This window comes from Gadus morhua, chromosome 2 (genome assembly GCF_902167405.1).
Source record: "Gadus morhua chromosome 2, gadMor3.0, whole genome shotgun sequence".
NCBI classification, from domain to species: domain Eukaryota; kingdom Metazoa; phylum Chordata; class Actinopteri; order Gadiformes; family Gadidae; genus Gadus; species Gadus morhua.
The window spans coordinates 23,667,894-23,691,464 of record NC_044049.1 but is presented as its reverse complement, the minus strand read 5'-3'; the positions used below and the strand labels follow the sequence as shown (position 1 = coordinate 23,691,464).

At 43.9% G+C, this 23,571-nt stretch overlaps 1 protein-coding gene and 1 long non-coding RNA gene across 2 annotated transcripts; both read right to left on the bottom strand.

Annotated features, from left to right (window-relative positions):
* Positions 1-6,841: 6,841 nt before the first annotated feature.
* LOC115557896 (uncharacterized) lies at positions 6,842-10,271 on the bottom strand. The gene is made up of 2 exons (XR_003979280.1): positions 10,236-10,271; positions 6,842-7,093 (listed from the first exon to the last, which is right to left on the bottom strand). It is a non-coding gene; the product is annotated as an uncharacterized LOC115557896 (long non-coding RNA).
* Positions 10,272-10,327: 56 nt separating this feature from the next.
* Positions 10,328-12,320, bottom strand: LOC115557180 (E3 ubiquitin-protein ligase TRIM47-like). Its single transcript, XM_030374792.1, has 2 exons — positions 11,252-12,320; positions 10,328-10,341 (listed from the first exon to the last, which is right to left on the bottom strand). Exons 1-2 carry the CDS (start codon positions 12,318-12,320, stop codon positions 10,328-10,330), a joined length of 1,083 nt encoding a protein of 360 aa, XP_030230652.1.
* Positions 12,321-23,571: the final 11,251 nt, after the last annotated feature.

Below are 23,571 nucleotides of genomic sequence, written 5' to 3'. Positions count from 1 at the left end.
ATATTGTACGTAGCCTATATATGTACAGCTATGGTAAACATAGTGTTGTCATTATTGCCCTGAAACTCCATAATCCATTATTGGAACTTTCAAACATTATCTAGAGCACAATCGAGGGGATTCATTCAAGGATATTTTTGTATGTTTTTGTTTCGATTTACGAAAAAGGTTAGATTCACATGATGGTGCTGCCTTTTGTGATTAACTGAAATAAAATGACCCTCTGCTGAATTGGGATCGGGTTACTTATTGAATCGTGAATTCAGTTGTGTTTTTGACTCTGCTTATGAATCCTTCGAATCGAGGTGAGGTCTACCCATAAAGCTGCCTGGCCTGACTTAACTACGGCTAGCTTTACTACTTTATCAATATGGTCCACATGGTTCCACATTGGAGAGCAACTACAGTTCCCCTCACGCACCCCAGCGCTGAGAAAGTAAAAGCCATCGGGCCGGCTGAGATATCACCGTCATATCTCCTGAACGGCGCAGGAACGTTCCGCGCCCCCGCCGCCGCCGCCGCCGCTCGTTGGCTTGATAAACCGAGTTGTCCTCGCCGCATCGCTAACCCAGACAGATATTTCCCGCCTCCCCCTCGCAGGAACGTGTTTGTTTTCTTTACGACGGCCGTGGCCCCCGCAGACGGCTCTCCTAAATGGAAAAAAACACGAAATTTATATAAAACTTTTTCAGATTTAGACTGCTTCTCCCGCCCCATAAACAATTTCTCTCTCTCTCCCTATCAGTCTCTCTCTCTCTCTCTCTCTCTCTCTCTCTCTCTCTCTCTCTCTCTCTCTCTCTCTCTCTCTCTCTCTCTCTCTCTCTCTCTCTCTCTCTCTCTCTCTCTCTCTCTCTCTCTTTGTTTCTGTCTCTCCCTCCCTCCTGGCTGACAGCTGAAGCCCTCTGGCCTGTGAGCGACGCTGGAACCTTCCCCATTCCCCCCAGTTCTGTTCTTCACCGTCAGACGTTACATTGATGAGCTGGTGGCCTTATGCACCCGGCAGCCATCTTGGATCCATCACTCATATTGACCTGTGTGTTGTGCACGTCAGTTAACAGTCCACAGAGAACGAAGGACAGGAGAGAGACTACGAGGTGAAGAAGTGTGGAGGTTTATTGTATAGGGAATGTGACAAAGCATTATAATATGGAATGGGAAGCACATCCCTCGCTCGGAAGTCCCGTCCTCTCATGTTGATATGCCGATATGGTGACATGCTTTCCCTAGTTTCGAGGCACCCCATACGATCCATGCTGAGATGAGAGCTCGTTGGAACGAGGTTGGATCAGACGATATGTTGTCTGATTATGGGAGGCTGACTGCCCACAATCTGTAAGCTATACATGGATATCATTCCGAAGGGACCTCACAAATCCAAAACCCAGTTCCAAGGATCTTGAGCCCTACTTCCTACAATCCATTAGCATACAAAACAAACCTGGTACTCCTTGTATTCCATGTTTAGTTTCAACCATGAGCAGGTCTGTGCTGATTTAACAGCAGTGGCTCAGGAGGTAGAGGGGATGGGCTTGTAACCGGAAGGCGTATGTCATGTAAAGCGCTTTGAGTGGCCACCGGTTAGAAAAGCTTTTAACAGTTGTCGTACATATTTGTAGACATGTTTTGTAATCCCGGGCACAAGCTCAATCAATATCTCTCCTTCAAAGTGGTGAAAACGCTCTCGAGGCATTTCACAATCAACGTGACTGATGTGCCGCGGTAAACTAGCGTGAAAGTAATCGCCTGGGCAACAAGCCTGCGGAGCTAAGTGGGACTCATTAGGGGAATCATGGGTGTGATCAGGTGGCCCGGGGAAAACAATGCTCGGCCCGTCACCGTGAATGCTGATGTGGTTTCTAGAAGACTTTTGGAGGCGGCTTCAGCTAATGATATCTGCTGAAGCCGCTATAATTTTTTAGATATATACAGTATATTTAAACAAATTAGTGCTAGATGGCTGTATAATCAATAGTTGAATACATTAACATTACACACACACACACACACACACACACACACACACACACACACACACACACACACACACACACGCACACAAACACACAGACACACAGACAACATATAATAATATTTAAATAAAAGTATTAAAGTCCCTCTGTATTTATTTAATTATAGATAATGAGTTTGTGTGTAGTGTTAAGCTTGGGTTGTGTTTTGTAGGTGTCTGGTAATAATGCAGAATGCAGTAAATAATCTCAATTAAAAGCTATAATTCTGGAACCCCCCCCCCCCCCCACACCACACACACACGCACACACACACACACACACACAAACACACTTCCTGACCCGTCGGAGCCCGGCGCTGCGTTATAATTGGCCTACCAGGCACTGGAGTCTCAAAGATGCCATGGCATTTCTCTCCCTATCTCTCACTCTCTCTTTCATCCTCTCTCTGTCACGTAACTCAATAGATTTTCATGTTTATCTTCGCTCCAACCATTTAACAAAATCGACACACTTATATCTTCAATAATATCTAAACGGAATTTCGATATCAATTAAAGTTCTCAAAGTTTTGACAACTGATGGCCAATTTAGGAACCCAAAATTTGACTGAGGGCCGCCAAAGGACAAAAAAATTGGCGGGAAACGTCAGCAGCATCCCAGTTTAAAAAAAAACATTGCACCGTGGTTGCAAGTGAGGTCTAAATCACGAAAACGAGGTTCATCCTTTCAAAGTAATGTACAGTCGGATTAAAACTAACAAATGTAACAGGATTTAATTGAAAGCTAGAGAGTCGGCTTTTCTCTTAATATTTATTTATTTTTGTTTAAATTAACATTGAGATTATAATAAAAAAAAATAAAAAAAAATATTTTTTTTTTCTTTAACTTACATCTGTATGTCATTGCGGTTCGTGCGGATCCGGTCCTCAAAGTGCGGCCCGCGGGCCGCCATTGGCCCGCGGGCCGCACTTTGAGAACCAATGATCTTTCTAAAGAATCACAGTTTTAGTTTCAAACCCTCATATTTTACAGTTGGTCCCTTTGAATTTGTCTGCCCATTCTCACAATTAAATTACTTAGGAGATCATAATTCGGTCAGATTTCAACCTTTTAGCATCATTCAAACCGTTAAACAAATCTACACATTTGTATCTTCAATACTATCCAAACGAAATTTCGATAGCATTTATACTTTATTCATAATCACAGTTTTAGTAACCCATTCAACATCTATACTGCCTACTCCTACTACTACTACTACTCCTACCAATACCATTACTTCTACTACTTCTACCAATACTACTACTACCATTACTACTCCTACCAATAATACTAATACCATTACTACTACTCCTACCAATACAACTTCTACAATTACTACTACTACTACAGCTACTACTACTACTACTACTACTACCATTACGACTACTCCTACCAATACAACCACTACAACAATTACAACTACTACTTCAGCTACTACCTAATACTTCAGCCACTTCAACTACTTCATCTACTACAACTACTTCTGCTACTACAACTACTTCAGCTACTACTACTACTACTAATCTTTTCTATCCCAAAGGTACTACAAAACAGGTGGAAGTGCATTCCACACCATGTGGTCAATGAACACCGACGGACTGACAAGGATGGAAAGCGGCATCACCGTGACCATGGTCCTCTAACAGCCGAGGAGCACAAGAAGAGGATGTGGCTGAAGGACTCATGACAGATCAGGACCTGACGTCGTTAGTCTTTGACAAAAGGCTTTTGAAAGATCTTCAGAAGATGGCCCTCTTCAAACATACTGGTAAGAACCGACACCCTTTTTACCCACATATTTTTAACGTATCCTATTGAACATGTTTTAATTACTATATATTCTCCTTTTCACACAGGGCCACTGGAGGTCTTTCACTGTACTCTCCTGAAAAAACCTCCCCAAACGCCAGCTCTTATCCTATGAGGGAATGAGGGAGAGGGGCTACCTCGCCATCATGCAGCACAATGAGAACATTGTGGCCCGAGAACAAGCCACCATGGCAACAGGTGTGTTTTCATGTTCTCTAAATACTAAAATAACCTAAATTAGCATGTTGACAGCTAACTCATAATGCATACTTTGCTTAAAAGTTCATTCTATTCCTGTGGAGACATCTACTAGTCAAATCTTCATTCAGATGTCTGTGTAATCATTATAATCCTTGTCATTTATAGGAGAACCACGCGTCAAGCTGGTCTTCTGCAAAAAGTCAAAGCAATAAATAGTCAGTCTACAAGCCACAAACCACCAAATTTATCCAGACACTAATTGCGAAGGTCTTAGAAAACAGACACAACCCAAACATACAATTCAAGGATCCAACCTCCTCACTCACCCGACAACAACCTCCTTTACCACCTAACATTTCCCTCGTCCCAAAGCCGCCAAAGGAAGCTGCAACATCATCATTCAAGAGCCGCTTCTGAGACGTCAGCTCTACAATAACCCATTCCACCCATTCCTCACCAATATTACCATGTCTTATATGTCTTTATGTCTTATATGGTCTTTTGACCTTATCCTTGCACTGCCTTACCTGTTTGCACTGCCATCGAGCACCTTACCATGCATACCCAATCAAAGGGTCAATATCTCTTTTTTATAGTATGGTTAATGTATGTGTGTTTTGATGTTCATGACTTATTTCTTTCACAATTCTTTCTTTGTGAATTAAAAACAAAATGTCACTCCTGCTCTCCTGACTGCCTTCAACAAAGTGTAGCATCATGAACTTGGAAGGAGGTAACTGAAACAAACTTATAACGCAATGTATACTTTACTAGAAATGATAGGTATGACATTCTGTTATCTTTGTCATCTGAGGCAACAGTAACTAAGTAGTTCCAGTTATGAAATGTAGGTCGTTCAATAAATCGAATACACTTGGAGCCACACTACTAAGAAAGAACTACAACAACGTAAATTTGAATCATTTAATTAAATAACTATATACAAACGAGACAACTGTTGAATGACTATATACAAACAATGAAACTATAGATCCTCCTGCGCGTCCTCAGCTTCTTGATGCCCGCAGTACTGGCCGTCTGGAGCTGGGTATTTTCTATATCCTGCACGACGCAAGCAGATTACACGACACCCTCTGCCCAATCTCTCTCCTTGCAGGACCCACTCAAGAAAGTGCCGGTAGGCTGTTAGGCGAAATTGTCTGGGCAAAACATTGAGCACGAAGTGAGTGATGGTCTCTGGGCCTAGCATGCCACAGTAGCTAGCATAACTGCAAGCTATTTGCGCAGTGAACATGCCACGTTAGCAAAGAGTACTCCTTGACATTAGTAACAAAGAATATAAACGTACTTTACAGAAAGACGTCCATTTGGCCCTGTAGGCTTTGGCTGCCGTTTCCTGTTGACCTTAGGTATTCTAAGGTAGGTCTCCGGGACACCGCTATCCATATGGGGCGCGAAACTCGGGTGATCGACGTGTCATCCTCCGATTCCGTGATTTCGTCCAGAAGTAATTGGCACCGCTGGAATTCTCGGCAGCAGACAGACTCTTGTTCTGTGTCCATTGGCGCAGTGAGAGCACAGGCACCACCAATCCGCCCCAGCTCGAGCCATTGCGGGCTCCTCGTCTGCGGAAGGCAGGTCGTCTGCCTCGGCTGTAGCGGCGGCAGCTTCAGCCACCCCCTGTACCGCCATAGCCCTCAGCTGCTCGTCACTATATTGTGGCTCATAAAGGTAGCCACGAACATCCATAACTTATTCAATCCCAATCCTCCATATTGTGTCAGTACCTTCGGCCATGTTTTCTGCAGGTGAAGTCTAACGCACTGGCACTGATCTGTGATAGGTCTTTTAGCGCATTAAGTCCCACCCCCTATGGGCGGGTTTGATAGGGTGGGAACTTGTGCTTGTAGTTTCAATAGAACCCCCCCCCCCCCCTCCCTCTTGTATTTCCTTCTGGCAATGACGCAAAATGCCGATTTTTGAAGTAAGTGAAAGAGGTAAATACGGATTGCTCCCGTCTCGGGGGAAATGAGAGAGTGTTGCATGACCATTCCAAAGTATGACTGGGTTTCTAACAATGTACAGCTTAATGCAAATGGGTGGGGTGTTCCTTTAAACCTAGCTGGTCTGCGCAGCAACGGCAGCAGAATAACCCGGAACAATTGGAATTCCGATTGCAATGGGTATCATGTTTTGACAGGAAAAAACCAGAACCTCAATTATATGATTTTGTGACTCAATCAGGTTTCTTTGTAAATATTAAATCTAATAATGTTTGACCACTTGAATTTATGATTGCAAGAACAAATCTGCTTGAAATCCAGCTCCATGTTAGGCTTATCAAAACAAAAACGGACACCAGAGACCTGAATCTGAACATTTTTATGTTTGAAAATATAAAACATTGTTGAATGAAAATCATTGTATTTAACTTTAGTCAATATTGAAAATACATTTCAAATTAGAAACATAACCTTTGTTAAACATGCTTTGTAAACCCTATGGATGAGTTCAATAGTCTTGCTTCAAATGAATGATTGTCAAACTATTCTGTAGCCCAACACAATATAGCATTTTGATCACCCCTAAGGTCAACCGGCGCGTCCCCTTTAATCTGATCGCCGGCTAGGTTACACGGCCCAGCTGGTGGAAGACAGAGAGGGCTGAGAGATGAACAACAAAGAGAGACTGATATTACCTTCTGCACCATTAACTACATACAAAGGTGTCTGTGTATGTGTGCATGTAATTATGTATGCATTAACTGTGTGTGTGTGTGCGTGTGCGTGTGCGTGTGCGTGTGTTTTATGTCACATGCTGGCTCTAGCATGCAACATGAAATGGGGGAGACCACGCCGTTTTACAATAATAAAAGATTTTATTATAGTAAGAAGATAATTTTACATATAATTAAATAGAATAAAGATAAAGAAGTGTGGTGTAAATCAGTTAAATGTAAAGTAACCCAAAGTGTCATGCAAAAGTCAGTCTGTGTGAAACCAAACAAAGGACAAAGAAAACCAACACGCCGGGAGGAGGGAGCGACCATGACTGTTGTGAAAGCAGGCTTTTAACCTGCTGCCAACACCGGCACACCTGAACTGCATCACCTGAGAGAGCGAGAGCGCGAGCGCGAGCGCGCGAGAGAGAGAGAGAGAACAGGCAAACCAAACAGCCAGGGTGGAGTCAAAGACTCACCAGGGTCGTCACATCCCCCCCCTTAAGACAGAAGCCCACCTAAGTGGGATTCTGCACTTATGGTATTCAAAAAAAAAACAACCCAATCACATAAGCACTACCCATCCCCTCAACCAACACCAGTTACATCAACACTCCTACCGGATCAAACCCCCCCCATACACACACTCTCACCACCTAAGAACAAACATTTCCTCCTCTACAGGAAATGTTTGACCCATTAAGAACATCTAGAGACGGCACCTACAGAGGCCGACGCTAAGGCGAAGGACTACGGACTACTAACTAAGAACCTACGGACTACGAACTAAGAACTAGGAGACTACGGACTACGAACTAAGAACCTACGGACTACGGACTACGGACTAGGAACCTACGGACTACGAACTAAGAACCTACGGACTACGAAATAAGAACTAAGAACCTACGGACTACGAACTACGGACTACGAACTACGGGCAACCCTTAAACACTCCATCGCCTTGCTCGTGGGCCCCCGGCAGGAGGCCGCCGCCCCCCCCCTTTTCTCCTAAGAGTGGGACAGGCGGCGATGAAGTGACCCTGCTCATGGCAATAGAAGCAGACTCGTTCCTCAGTGTCACCAGTAGCCAGGGCCGTAGCACCAAATCCTGGGCCCCTATACTATAGGTACTAATGGACCCCCTGCGGTAAGTTGTTGACGGGGGGGGGGGGGAGGGAGGAGGGGGGGGGGGGGGAGGGGCGATTGTTGACGGGGGGGGGGGGGGGGGGGGGTATGGGGCGATTGTTGACGGGGGGGGGGGTATGGGGGGAGGGGGGGTATGGAGCGATTGTTGACTGGGGGGGGGGGAGATTTTTTTTCCCCCCCTCTGCCTTGGGCCCCCCCACAACTGTCCCCTTTGTCCCCGCAGTCCGTCGGCCCTGCCAGTAGCCGCAGGCCCACTATTGTACCCATTTGTCCGGTCATCTCGAGTGTGATTAACATGCCTGTTCTGGACATAGTCCTTACTTTTACCCTTATGAGTCAACGCATATTCGTCCGAGAGAATGGCAGCCTCTGCGGCCGTTTTGACCTTGTGGTCATTGATAAAAACAGCAAGATGTTCTGGGACAATGTTCTTGAACTGCTCCAAGACTACCAACTCACCTTATTGTTCAAATGTTTTTACATTAACAGCGGAGCACCAGCGAACAACATAACTAACCAGATCTCTGGCAACCTCAGAGTATGTTTGTCTGTCAGCTTTCCTCCAGTTTCTAAATCGCTGCCTGTAAAACTCCGGCACTTGTTCATAAACCCTCAACACAGTGTTTTTAAACAGACTCGTATGATTTTCGCTCGGTCACTGATGACGCAACGTAGGCGTCCTGAGCGCGCCCCGAAAGAACTGCTTGGAGAAGCAAGGTGCGCTCCAAATCACTCCAATTTCGCTCTTCCGCAATGCCCTCAAATAGAGAGAAAAAAATGTCAGGGTCTCCGTCATTAAATTTGGGTAAAAACTTTATCATACTCGAGATGTTTCCCCCTATGCCAGAACCAGAATCCTCATTAACAGTATCCCGCATCTTTCCCTCTGCCACCAATCTTAACTTTTCTCTCTGCAGCTCACTTTGCCTTTCTTCCTGTCTTTCCTGTCGTTTCATTTTTTCCATTTCTAGCTCTATATCTAAACGCTTCTGTTGTAAAACACTTTCAAGACGTTTTAGTTCCATTTCGCGATCTTTCTCACGTTGATGTTCACGTTCTGCTGCCTCAAACCGCTTTTGCTCCATCTGTAATTTTAAAAGCTGCATCTGTTGCTCAAAACTAACCGCATTTTTATCAGAAATTAACACTTCATCTGAGCCATTTGGATTTGTCCCACTAGGAATTACCTCCATAATGGACCTCTCTACTAACACAGATCTAACCCGATTTTTTAGGACCTCTTTTTTAAGACCTCTCGGCAGATCAGTCAATTGATAATATTCAGCCACTTTCCTTAACTGTTCCTTTGTGAACTTATCAAACAGTGACTCAGATGGAGACGCATAAAATGTATCCAAATCCATTTTATACTAGGAATGATGACTAACAAGCGCTCGGATGGATATTGTGACAATTATTTTCCAATGTTGGGGGACCAATAAGCTGACGGCTATTACGCGACAGTGTATAGCGCAGCCGGCAACTGAATGCAGGTGTACCAACCCCTTTCCCCCCCAGACTAGAGCAGCCCCGCATCTAACTTCAGACCACGGCCCTAGCTCTTTCCTAGCTGGTCTTCAGTGTGCCCTCATGCAATTGAGTTGCAAGCAACCCCAGCGCGTTCGACACACCAAAAATAATAAACACCAAAATAAAAAAACAACAAACAGCGGTAAGCGCTCTATTCCTAGCGAGGGTTCACGTGTGCTCCGGTAGAATCTAACCTACCACCCCCCCACAGTTACCACTACACCTGCACCCAATTCGCCTACCTGCAACGCAAACGTCAGAAACCGCAGGTAGCCTCCCAAATGGCACTCCTCCTCCTCGGCAAATCAACCAAAGCAAGCCACTATCAAACAAAATTAACAACGAAATCTCAATGAACACCAAAACACTAAATTATCATTTACCAACTACAAACTTAGCGTGTGTCTCCCCATTTCCTGATAATTTGACTGCACAGGCAATTTATTCCCGTCTGTACAATCCAAAAGCCAATTCAACTATACAGCCAAGTCAAAACAAAGCATACTTACAATTAAGTTACCTTACCAAATTTTGGAAAATGGATCCCGGACGAGCCCCCATATGTCACATGCTGGCTCTAGCATGCAACATGAAATGGGGGAGACCACGCCGTTTTACAATAATAAAATAATTTATTATAGTAATAAGATAATTTTACATATAATTAAATAGAACAAAGATAAAGAAGTGTGGTGTAAATCAGTAAAATGTAAAGTAACCCAAAGTGTCATGCAAATGTCAGTCTGTGTGTAACCGGACAAAGAAAACCAACACGCCGGGAGGAGGGAGCGACCATGACTGTTGTGAAAGCAGGCTTTTAACCTGCTGCCAACACCGGCACACCTGAACTGCATCACCTATTAAGAAAGAGAGAGAGAACAGGCAAACCAAACAGCCAGGGTGGAGTCAAAGCAAGGGTGGAGTCAAAGACTCACCAGGGTCGTCACATTTAACACAGAGACACTGAGGAACCAGACCACTCAAACCTAAATCCAGGGTAGAGGTCCTGGGTGAAGGTGGATTGAAAGGTGTGGATGTGTGTCAGTGTGTCTGAGGACCCTCCTACATCTGGGGACACTCTGTAGAAGGACAGAGTGCCAGCAGGCCGGTCCAGATACACTCCTATTATGTTAGAGCCAGCGGGATGGACATGTATGACTGTTTTACTACCATTGTACCGGGAATAGTAACCATCATCATCACAATAAAGACTCCAGGACTTGTTGTTCCCTCCAAGCCTGCTGTCATCACCCTCTCCTCTCCTTGTGATTCCTCTGTATGTCACTCCTATATCAACATCTCCTTTCCTCTCTACCTCCCAGTAACAGCGGCCAGTCAGACCCTCTCTACCCAACACCTGGTACTGGGAATCAAATCTCTGTGGCTGATCAGGATACGCCTGATACATCTCAACCAGCGTCACCTTTCTGTTGTCCTCAGACAGGGAGAGATATCCGTGGGCTGTGTTTGGGTCCAGTGTAAGTTCGCAGGAATCTGAGAGGAGAACCAACAATATAGTTACAACTTATTTAAAACTTTTGATCACAATTATAAATAGGCTGAATAGAAATTATGATAATGAATTAAATAACATTTGATTTATAAGAATATACAATTCACTCAATTACTTTTATTATTTATAATAGAATCATGATTATTATATGATTCTGTCTAATAATAATCACAATACTAATATGTATCATAATTGAAAAACAGATGTCAGTATGATTTAATGTGTCATCATTAACAATTGTAATATACATGATGTCAAACACCATCGTCATTTCAAGTAGGTCATCTTCTACTGCTGTGTGGAAGGACATTCTAAATTTTAAGTTTGGATTGTGATGAATCAAATTAAACAGAAACTCACACTTCTTTAGAGCTGATCTCATGCCAGGAACCTTCTTCATCTCCATGTTAAGTGTCTCCTTCAGCTGATCCAGGGATCTCTTCAAGGTGCCTACGTATGACGGGGGCCAGACCTCCACCGTTGTCCAGTCCCTGGTGGGAGGAGAATCCTTTGGGATTCCAAAGTTCTGCAGGAAGTGGAGGTGGTCTTCGCTGTGTGAGAGCTGCTTCGCCTCTGATCTTCTTTTGGTCAGATCTTCTATTTCCTGCTCTAGCTCTTTGATGAGGTCTTCAGCTTGTTTCTCCTTGGATTTCAGTTTCTCTTTTACCGTTTGTTTGAAATCATCAGAGCACTTTTCAATAGAGCGCATCAGTGCAGTGAGGACCTCAACACCATCGGCTATCTCTCTGTCTGCATCCGCTCTGCTGAGTGTTACTGTGTCTTTGATCTCCTGAATCTTTTGCTGTCTCTCCTGGATCATCTGCTGAACTTCAGACTCTATATTTACCAGCTGGGCCATCTTCACTTCATATTCCTCCTTTAGAGGTACAACAGAATGGAACTTGTGGTTTGTCTCTGTGCAGAACTGACACACACAAACCTGTTCAGTCTGGCAGAAGAGCTCCAGAAGTCTGTCGTGTTTCTTACACATTCTGTCTTCCAGACGGTCCATAGCATTGACCAGCAGATGTCTCTTCAGGCCTGCATATCTCTGATGGGGCTCCAGGTGGGTGTGGCAGTAAGAGAGAAGACACACTAGGCAGGACTTCACAGCCTTCAGCTGGGTCCCAGTACAGACATCACAGGGAACTTCTCCTGGTTCAACACAGGGCTGCTCTTTTACTCGTACAGACCTTCTGAACTGATCAACCATCTCTGATAAGAGAGTATTGACCCGTAAATCAGGTCTTGTTTGGAAAAGCTCATTGCAAGCAGGACATTTGTACTGGACTCCGCCATCCCAGAATGTTGTAATACAGATTCTGCAGAAATTGTGTCCACATGGTGTAGAAACAGGGCTGTTGAACACATCCAGACATATGGGACATGAAAAGTTCTCTTCAGACCAGAGAGTGTTAGCTGAGGCCATTCCTAGGAGAATTTTTTTTTGTTTAGTAAAAATAAAATAATTGTAACTTGTTGCACTGAATTTATCTTCATATATTTGGGTTGCTTCAAGCATAAATATTCATCCAACAGGCTAGTACAACTTGGAAGCCCAGTCAGGGGTCATTTGAAGAGGATTATGGGCAACATGGTCTCACAGGAATCGGTGAAATGACTACGGTCGGACGCTTAACTCGAAATCCGTGGCCACATCACGGAAACACGCCGATATCCGTGTGTGAGGCACGGAATAACATTGTCATTTACTTGCATTGGTGCAAATTCCGTGGCCACATCACGGACAATTGAAGTGATTCCGTCAGACCACCACGGATTTTGAGTTAAGCCCCCGCTGTGGTCAAATGTGGCACACACACAGATTGAAACGGGAGCACACACACAGATTGAAACGGGAATCTGTGTGTGTGCCACGGAATATCATTGTCATCTACTTGCATTGGAGCAACTTCCGTGGACACAACAAGGACAATTTAAGTGTTTCAGTGAGACCACCCCGGGTTTTGAGTTAAGCCCCCGTGGTCGATTCGCTCGTTGAAACGGGGAACCGTGTGTGAGCCACGGAACATCAGCGTCATTAACTTGCATTGGAGCGAATTCCGTGGCCACATCACGGAAATCAGCGTGTTTCCGTGATGTGTCCACGGATTTCGAGTTATTCGTCCGTAGTCATTTCACGGATTCCTGTGAGACCAGGTTGATTATGGGCCAATATGTTGAACTCACCTCATAATGTTTTTGGCTGCCAAACCATTTAGTGTTAATAGTGTTGTTATTTTTCTCCAGAAAGAGAAAACTGCCTCCAAGTCGTTTTACTTTGGTCCCTTTGGATTTAAATTAGGGGCATAATTAACCCTCAAAGTACATTACTATCAATTATGGGTTAAAACATGGGAAGTATCTGTCAAAGAGCAGTGTTAGCAATGTGTGGCAGCCCCTGACTACTGCCCAAGCTAACACAGATGAGTGTCCCAACGCTACACTGTGAGAGGCACAAGACAGGAGTCAACAGGAAGCACCTTTTTTGTTAGTCACTGTAAACTATCTCAAGTCTTGAATACGTTATCCAGAGGACACATTTGGCCACACTTAAATAATTATGACAAGGTGTATCATTCCTTCAATCATAATAATACAAATATAGTAGTCAAGTAACAGAAATAAGTTGGCTACCTTTAAAGTAAATGATTGAAGACAAATCCTGAATCAGAAGAATATAAAACTCTAATTTTAACGTAAACAGGGTGACCAGCTGAACAGTTCTGGGTTTGATTCCCAATTTCCTCAGCATATCCTTGGGGCATCTTAGCACATGATGCCCCATAAACCCTCCCTGCTCCTTAATTACCTTTAATTGAATTCACTTCCTCTTTAGATAAAGGATTTGCTCAATTATTAATAGTATCAATTCACTTCATATAACTGAGAGATTTCCAGTTTGCTACAGTTGAAACTTTTACCAAGTCATTTACATAACATATTATACTATATATATATATATACTATGCAAAAATAGCAATCAACCTTTAGATACGATCAATAACAAATTATAAAAATATATAATACTAATAATACATATTTATGATACAGCACGGATTAGTGTTGATTACTGTACCTTCGTCTTCTTCCTGCTTTGATAAAGTGAGCCACAACAAACTGTCCGACTCAGTTACAAGTAAATTATGATGTTGTGAACCAACCAGTTGGTCCAGTTCCCCTCCCAGTCTATAGTCTCTAGATGGTGGGGTGGGGTGAGGTCTAGATGCTCAGAGAAAAACAAAGAGGAAATGATAGTTCAAGCAGAACGTATCGACACATCACTGATGCTTCTCCTTTTCAGTAGAACAAACAGGAATATAAATATCATGTTATCAATTTTGAGAAAAAATTAACAACTAAAATAATAGAAACCCAAGCAAGTAAAAAAGGCGTCTTCTACTCTGTTTGTCGGGGATCGGTAACAGAAGGTAGGCGAGGCAACTTTATTCGTATGACACTTTACATACACAAGGCTGACTCAAAGTGCTTCACGTTAAAACATTGTCATGCAATAAAATCAAAAAATAAAAGAAAAATAGATAAGTTAAAAAAAAAAGAAAAAAAAGACAAATGCATTGCAGAAAGTGCAATGTATTTAAGATTTAGCAGAAAGCTAAAGCAAACGTAAAAGTATTCAGTCTTGTTTTAAAAGTGGAGATCAAAATCTTTTTCGTCCTCATACCAAACCTGTTGCTGCCACACCTCCCTGTACAATCTTCGACAAGCAGTCTGAGCTGCTCACACACTAGCACTGAACAACTCCAAATCGAATCCTCGAATTGCAGTCTGAGCTGTCTGCTCACACTCTACTGAACATCTCCACGTAGAATCCGCCTCCATCATTTAAAGAATTTAGCATTGTCTTTTGAATCAGTCTGATGAGAATTTGCTGTATAGTTGATTCCAACAGTGTTCACTGTAGCAACTCTCCCTTCTACATGCTAGCAAAGTGACAGCCAAACTACACCTTGGAGGCTTTACTGGGCTCCTTCAACAACCAGGACACAGGTTGATGCAGAGTAAACCAGTATATTGTGGCCTGTGAAAGCCCTTTGAGTTATTCAGTTAACATGACTTGATGTTGCTTAACAATAAAGCCCCTGGTTGGGTTTGAGTTGGCCCCCCCTGGTTTGCTCGCTACAGGGTCCTTCATGCTGCACCTTCTGGTCCACATGGTCGTACACTACCTCCCAGGAGTCCTGACATTCCCCCACCCGATCCTCCAACTCAGCAGCAGGAAACACGTCGGCAGACTTCCTGCTCGAAGCACACATCATGCTTGTTAGCAGTACTTTTGGCACCATTTATTCCTTCAGGTATAAATCAGTAGAAACACTCAGTACACCGTTTGATTTCCCTGCACAGAAGAGAGGTTAGAGTGCTGGCACAAGTGACAAAGAGTTTCTTGGATCAAATGTCCACTTGATCAGAGCGGACGGTAAACTAAACTCAGTGCGGCAGAAATTACTGGCGTGTGACCACACCCACAATTTAGTTTTTTTTAATATATGCATATTATATACATATATAATATTGTATAATATATTATCACTCACAACCGTGGTCCATATATCCCCTTGTCCTGTGCACACACTTGCTCGAAATAGTTGACATGGGAGACAAAACGCAGCGTTTCTCTTGGAGAAACCGCGTAACCGTTTTTTTCTCTTCATACCATGCTCGGGAGAAAGTTCTGTTTTACCCCTATTCTACGTTTGTTGGATAATTTTTATGTCCAGTCTGTCTGGGCCGAGTTGTTTAATGGCTAACTTCTCTTCAATTTTTAACCTTTTTTTAACAAAAACTCAGCGCTGTTAATCATAAGGTGCAACACTACTCGCCATATCTGCATCTAATATTGAAAAGACGAAAGATACTGGCGGAATAATTTGGGTTAAAACTAGATCAGTTCTCGAATATGAACATGGGGCAGACTACTTTATGACCATATAGACGTATTTTAGCGCAGATTGCAATGCTTATTGCAGCCTGCACGGTTATGCGATACAGAGGAACGCGGTCGCTGAGCTGCAGTGGACCAGTGGATCCATGACCTGGGATGTTTGTTTGGCCATTCTGGGAAATTCAAAACAATCTTTAAACAGATAGCCACATCTGAAAATGGCTCATTCACCACAATTAAGCCGTTGTGTACTAACAGATGGACTGTGCGAACACCAGCGATCAAGGCGGTCCTCACTCAATACGAAGTGATCTTGGCTGCATTGGAGGAATTGGCTTCCGCGAAAGGGGCAGTCACAGCTCCTCGAGCAAGTGGCGGGATGTAACAGGCTGTTGATGGCACAAGGAAAGCGTTTGTGGCACAGAGAACAAGCGAGACATTTTTGACGGCTTTACTCAAGAGCTGTAGAACTCACCACATCTCTTGATCTGAAGCCAATAAATCTTCCACTTGTAAGGGAACCATCCAACCGATATGTTGGGCCTGCAAACAGCCACACCCCGTCTTATGCAGAGGAATTTTTCAGGGTGCAGTTTTCTCTGCTGCGCAAAGTATGTTTCAGAAATCAGCACATTAAGATAAATGTAGTTGTCATACAAGCTATTTTGGATTTTTGTAATATGGAATTATTTCAGGGGGGGAAAGGCATAATCAATTGTGTTTTAATATCTTTAGCATTCATATTATTGCAATCTATTCTTTTTGTAGGCTACTCTGTGGTTGGCCTTGAAGGGTATATATTTTAATCCTTTTTAACCCCATTTCCCTCGACATTCCTGCGTCTCCCCCTGCATCATAGCCCGTTTCAGCACGTGTCAGTGGACAGGTACAATCCTACGAACGTCGTGAGTGCAGCGAATGCGCGTTCATGTTAAGAGGAGTTTCGGGAAACGCTCCAAAGAAATTCACGATGGTTCGCAAGATCCATCGTGAGAATGATCGTACGAGCGAAGATCCATCGTTATCGGGATACGATGCCCTGGTCTGGAGAAGGAGCATCATAAAATGGATTAGCATCAGTGTCAGAAATATAACCACTAGGCCTACACACTTGGAGTTGTGTTACACTAGCCTATCAATAACAAGCTTAGATAAGCTTAACTTTGCTTAAATAAAATGTCACCAAGTGGGAAGACTGGCTGGGGGTAGAGTAGCATTAATGTTACCTCATCTGAACTCCAACTGCATCTAAGATTATACAATTATGTAATGCTATCGCTAACAGCCGGCGGATCCAACTTGACTGTGGCAGCTAGGCCTACTTGGCTTCTAGAAGCTAATGTTGGCTATATCGTCAACGTCAATGATAGAACTTAGAAACTATCAAGATAACTTGTTCGCTGCCCTCGATCAAACTTTTTACTGATTGTCATCATGAATAAATATAAATACGTTACGTTGCCTCCTCCTGACCTCCTCTCCCCAAATGCAGGCGGCAACCGCAGCAGATTGTCCATGGAAGTGCGCAGCGAGCAGTCAGGTTCAGATTGCACAGAGAAGGAGCCGCCAACCGTGCCACCCACCCCTCCCCCATTCTAGAACTACTCATCCCAATGTTACAATTGTTGCAAACTGTTCGTAGTACGGCTGTGTACCGTATCCAGATAGACTTTTGTGGATTTGTTGGCATCTGTCTCGCGCTATTAACTTCTTTTTTAAAAAACTGAATTCAACTCTATTTTTTTTATTTTTTATGGTGGGTACAAAACGAATCTTGACGAAAACTGGTGGGGACGTGTCCCCAGCGTCCCCGGCGTAAACGACACCTATTTCTCTTTCCCTCACCCTCCCTCTCTCCCTCTCTCTCTGTCTCTCTCCCTCTCTCCCTCTCTGTCTCCCTCTCTCTCTGCCTCTCTCTCTCTCCCACCATAGATGCTAACCTTTGATTCTCAGAGGACAAACGGTTTTCATAAAGCATCTATTTCCCTTCAAACGTGTAAAACTGTAAAAGGAAACAGTGTGGAGGGTGATGAGAGTGGCAGGAGAACCAAGCGAGGGAGACAGAAAGAGACAATCTGTACGCTCTCTCACAGAGAACAGATGGACCAACAAACGGGACCACCTTGGGAAGAGAGGAGGGCGGAGTTGTTTGGCTCTACTGGGAACTCTGGTGCTAATTGTCAGGAAGCAGGGGACACTTTTGGCGGTTGCGCGCGCGTCTGTTCATTAACCCGTGCGACCGCGCTGGCGCACTGGTCCTGGTGTTTTCAGCGCGTGCCAGACAGCGATGGCGGCGGTGATTGCGGGCAGAGCAACAGTAAGATGTTCAGCTGGGTGTCCTGGCCGCACCGGCTGGGTGGTTAATTAGAGGGTGACTTCAGTGTGGAGGCATTCAAGCCACAGTGACAACATTCATTTTGAAATGGTGTAATGGCCAATGTCTCCTTTAATGTTTGATGGAAAATCGACATGTTACGTTTTTCTTTATGAACTTGATTTTGTATAATATTCTGTGTACGGTCTTGCCACCCTGTTATTCTGCAGGGTCGTCTAAAATGTAAATCATAGTTTTCCGTGTGATGTAATCTGGTTTCACATTCCGTTCCGTGTATTGTCTCGCCATCTTGCTATTCTGCAGGATTGTCTAAAATGTCAATATTAGTGTTTCGTGTGATCTATCGTGTAATCTGGTTTCACATTCCGTTCCCGCATTGTCTGTAGTTTGGTTTGGACCTGTTTTTCTTGACGCGCAGAGAAGCAAAGGTTGATAAGGAACGGTCGCAACCACCTTTTATGACCTCTTAAGGAACTTCAATCAATAGATTAACACCTGGTTAACAAAGGCTTTTGGTATATTGGGGGACAGCTGCCCTCAAGGATCCGATCTAAGTGCATAAGAACTCCTGACTTTAGCCAATCAGTGGACTTCTCCTTGTAAACCTTTAGAGAGTGAAGTGAGACGCAGGGCGAATTCTCATCTGAGGTCTCAGATTATTGTATTGTATGCCTGTTATGTTGTTTGTTGATGCATGTTGTGATGCATCTTTGTTCGTACTTTTATTACAAAGAGGTGGTCATATATACAAATATATGACCACCAATTGCCTACAAGTATTGTGTGCTTTTTGCATCTTAATATCTCATCTGTCTTAGACGCAAAATCTGATAGAGAAATTGCCACGACAAATGGCCTGATTCTGTTGTTAATTTGTTGTACAGTCTTGGCAGTGCCCTTAAAGGGGACATATTATACCACCAGGTGTGAGTGTGATTAGCCATTACAAGACAGACAACAGAATCAGACCATTTGTCATGGCAATTTCTCTATCAGATTTTGCGATGATTAATGTAATCACTGGCAAAACTCAATGAGCATAATTTGGTATGTCAACGAAAGGTATTAAAGCTGTAATCTGCAATTCTTGGTTGCCCCACTTTGTTTTAGATTAAATTGTGTTTTGATTGAGGCTCGTAGTTCTCAGGCATTCGCTTGATTACTTGCTATAGAGCCAGATGAACGACAACCATGATAGTCAATCAAAACACAATTTAATCAAAATGGGGCAAGCACTTAATAGCAGACTGCAGCTTTTAAGTATTTTCCTGCTATTCTCAAGGACAATGCTGTTCCTCATTGTATTCCCACTGTGTTTCTTTCTAAAGGGGACATCTTTAAATCCATTGCAGTCAACCATTGAGGTGGATCATCGTCTTTGTCCATTTTTCTTTCTGAGATGGCCTTCACCAATCTTGCCGCAATCCGTCTTGACGTAATGAACACATTCGATTTTCATGTGCATGACATGATGTGTATCTCCGGAGGGGGAACCTTCCTCTTACAGTCAAGGCCTCTGGCCTGTGTGGAGGGGTTAGCCATGATGGGAGTTCCAGGTTTAGCGGTCGGCGAGGCTAATCGCCAAGGCTGGAGCTAACAGGCGGACGTGCGTGAGACACGTGGGACCTCCTTGCTGCAACATGTAACACACCTGTTTCCTCTGTGGAGTGAGTGTTTTATTAATAGAACGACCTTCAGACCAAAATGCCGTTCATCCCTCACTGGTCTGGTGGTTGTGATGACCAGAGGCTTGATGGTCGGGATTGGACTGGGCCTAAGAAACCCCTCAAGGTTTTTGTGGAGGTGCTTCCCCGACAAATACAATCACCTACACGCGTACACCGACACACGCACGCATACACATACATACATACATACATACATACATACATACATACATACATACATACATACATACATACATACATACATACATACATACATGCATACATGCATACATACATATATACATACATACATACATACATACATACATACATACATACATACATACATACATACATACATACATACATACATACATACATAAACACACTCACACACACACACAAACATTTTTTCCTGACAATGTGAGAGTGATAACCAATCAGAAATCAATACAACCCCAGACCTCGTATTATAAGATTAGTGTCTTCATCTTTGTGTGCCTTAACTTTTTGATTTGTAACTTTGTTATTTTACTTTGTGTTTCGTAACTTTGTGATTTGTACCTTTGGAGTTTGACCGAAGTTTGTCAATTTAGATTAGAAATGTTTGCCAACAGGAAACTGACACAACCACCAATGGGCCTGTACAATTAACCAGTTTGTGTTTGTTGGGGTTTGCACTAGCAGGGAGGAGCGTTGGGGAGGAACAACAGCCTTTATAGGGAGCGGCTAAATGTTTCAAGAGGCGGAATGCACAAGGATAAAAACAGATCGAAATATTTGAAGTGGCAGCAGACTTGATTTCTATGGGATCGAACAGTCAGCTCTTGTTTACACCCTGCGTAAAGCATCGGGTAAAGCTTCTCTAACCCGGAGCCCAAGAGGCAGTTTTATTGTTTCACCTCCGCTCAGACGGAGAGGTAATTCTCCTCCTTCGCCTCTGCCATCTTCCTGCATCATAACTCTCACATCTAGAAATGCATATATTGGCCATTTGCCTATACACTATCGGAGTAGATGTAGTTCTAATATATATTAAATTATTAATATGTGTTTTGCATCACTGTCTTCCGCTGCCCTTTCTTTGCCCCCCCTCTGTGTTCCTTTGACTCTCAATAATTTCTAATAGAGTGAATAAAAGTAGACATCTCCTTAAATAATTATAATATGACTTATAACTCATCAATCATTTGTTAGAAACTTTTCCCTGAACCTGCCTGGCCTTATGCCGCAACCTTTCTTTATGAACGATAACTTTTTGGAATGGGTTGCTTGCAAATTATGACCAACCTATTACAAGATGTCCATGACTTTTCCTATGAAATGTCCAGTGCAACATGATCCTGATTTACATGTACAAAGCCCCTACATAAAATCCTAATTTGTCTTTATATGAACGCCGGATTGAATTATCCCACAAACATTAGGTTTTTCTTCACTATAAGACAACAAATTTGTGATCAGAAGTTTAATAACGATGCAACCAATCCATCTTAAGGGGCTCGGCTTGGCCTTTGATGGCCGTTGAGAAGGGAAGTCATTGATTTCAAAATAAATATCCTTTGCTGTTACATGACATGTTTGCTCACGTGCAGTAAATTGTAAATCGCTCTCTAACACAATCGGGTACGTGATTACCATCGCTCTGCTGCTGAGGGTTTGTTTTACACCCTTGTTTGGTTGCACTTATGCAAATCTCTGCATCTAGAACACACTCCTAAATCACTTGAGCATTTGTATAAACAACTATTAGCTCCATGAGAACCTCCGCACTGCTATTCAGCTCCAGCATGGTGTAATAGCAGATTGGATCAAGGTGGAACACACCAATAATCATCAACAAAATTACCGTCCGAAAACTTTGCAGTGCAGGAGAAAGCAGCATTTGATTTGCATTAAGTTTGTTTACTTATTCTATATCTTTAGTTCAATATACCCCTTGCAGACTCTCCCACATTTCTTTGTAAATCAAGGACTAAGTTCGGAACTAATCTAACAACAAACAAGCAACCTCAAACTTAGTTTCCACCTCCTCTACCGTTGGTGTTGGTTCTTGTTGAGGGAAGGACAATGGATCTTGAGAGCGATTTCCTGCGAGGGAATTGTAAGTAGGTTGAGCGTGGCAAATTGCTCCTCCTAAGATTGATTGACATACGGAGAGGAACTAGTGCGTGAAGATGTGTGAGGAAGAGGGGTTGGGCTTGATTCGATCAGACCAAAGACTCTTGAGAAGGCTATTGACCAGAAAACTCGGATTCGGGTGCCACCCTCACGACGTTAGTCCAAAAACAGCCACACTGATGAGACCTCAGAAATCCTGAGGTAGCCATCTGATTGGTGAAATTGAAGTCTGCCATCTCTGGAAACAACGATAATTGGTCTCAATTCAGCAAAGAAATGTCCGCCTGAAATCCAAGAGTGGTTCATCATCTCGCGACGGGAAATCTGTCTCAAGTCGGAGCCGTCGGTCTTCCCCTCCATGCTCAGAAAGCCTGTACATGTACGTCCACGTACCAACACCGTCCATTGCTCTCCGGGCTTCACCATGTCCACCGTTGGAGCCTAGTGAGTCCATCTGGACCCCCTCCCCCCCCGCCGCCCCCTGCCGCAAGGCCAGGAGCTGAAGCGCTTCTCGCCGGTCGCCATTTCAGCCCGCCAGCTCCTTTTAATGAAAAGCAGCAGCTGTGATTAGTGTGGTGGGCTGCTGGGGCCGCGCCTACCCCTGGGTAATCAATTTGGGGTGGCAGATGCTCGGAGGGGCACAGGTCTCCGTGGCCTAGAACAGCTGCTCTCAAACAAACACCAAGGTGTGGTTTATTTTCCTCCCATCTCTCACTCCTTCCCTCTCCTTCTCTTTCTTCCTACCCGTTAACTTAATCCGCCCCGTGAATTTCCTAACCTTCCCGTTGATCTCGGCTCCGCCAGCGGCTCATTCGTTCCTTCCTCCCCGAGGGGTCGGTCTTGGTCAGACACAACAATGCGAGGACTTCAGACGTCAACACCTGTTAGAGAGCCGCCAGGTGAGGTGAGGTGAGAACAGATGGCGCGATGCTGGTCGCCACCCAGAAAACTTTCAGAAAGAGCCAGACACTGATGACGGCAATTAAATCAGTTTCCAGCGACAGGCCAGTGCCTGTGGTTCTGTCAGCTGCCAGAGACGCAAAGACGGACGACAAACGTCAATGGATAAATCATATCATAGAAGATCCATGTCTCCTCACCGGCTGTCCTTGAACCTCTCTGCTCTTTCCTCACGTCTGCTTTGTGATTCTTCTGTAATGTAAACGCCGAGATGATAAACGACAGCGCTTGGCGCGTATCCATTCCTCAACTTCCGTGTTTTGTTGGTTCCCTGTGCAGTTCCTCTCGGCCATTTTGAGCATTTGTCAGAATGTCGATTGCCACCCACTGGTGTAGTACATGTAGATGATCAAAGCAGCCACAGCTTCCCCATCTGGTCCTGCTCTCCGCTCTCTACTCTGTCATGTGACCTTCCAATTTCCAGCCGGCTACCTGATGTAATCTGAGACTGCTCCAAAGTGTTTGGTCGTTGATGGAGGAAGCCGGTTGGCTTCACCCTGCCTGTTGCACACCTGTGGATATTTGGCAGATTGACAACACAAGCCTGTATGGATCGTATCCGCCTGTTCATCGGTGTTTGGTTGTAGCTAGGGAACAGGAAGACCTTCTGGGAACTGGGATGTGGTCAATAAATTGATTGTGGTGATTGGATAGAGCTCCATTGCCAACATTGTCCTGAATCCAATCGGTG

What these genes read in the sequence shown, in the direction of transcription:
- LOC115557180 (XM_030374792.1), bottom strand. Translation starts at nt 12,320, where the DNA reads ATGGCCTCAGCTAACACTCTCTGGTCTGAAGAGAACTTTTCATGTCCC.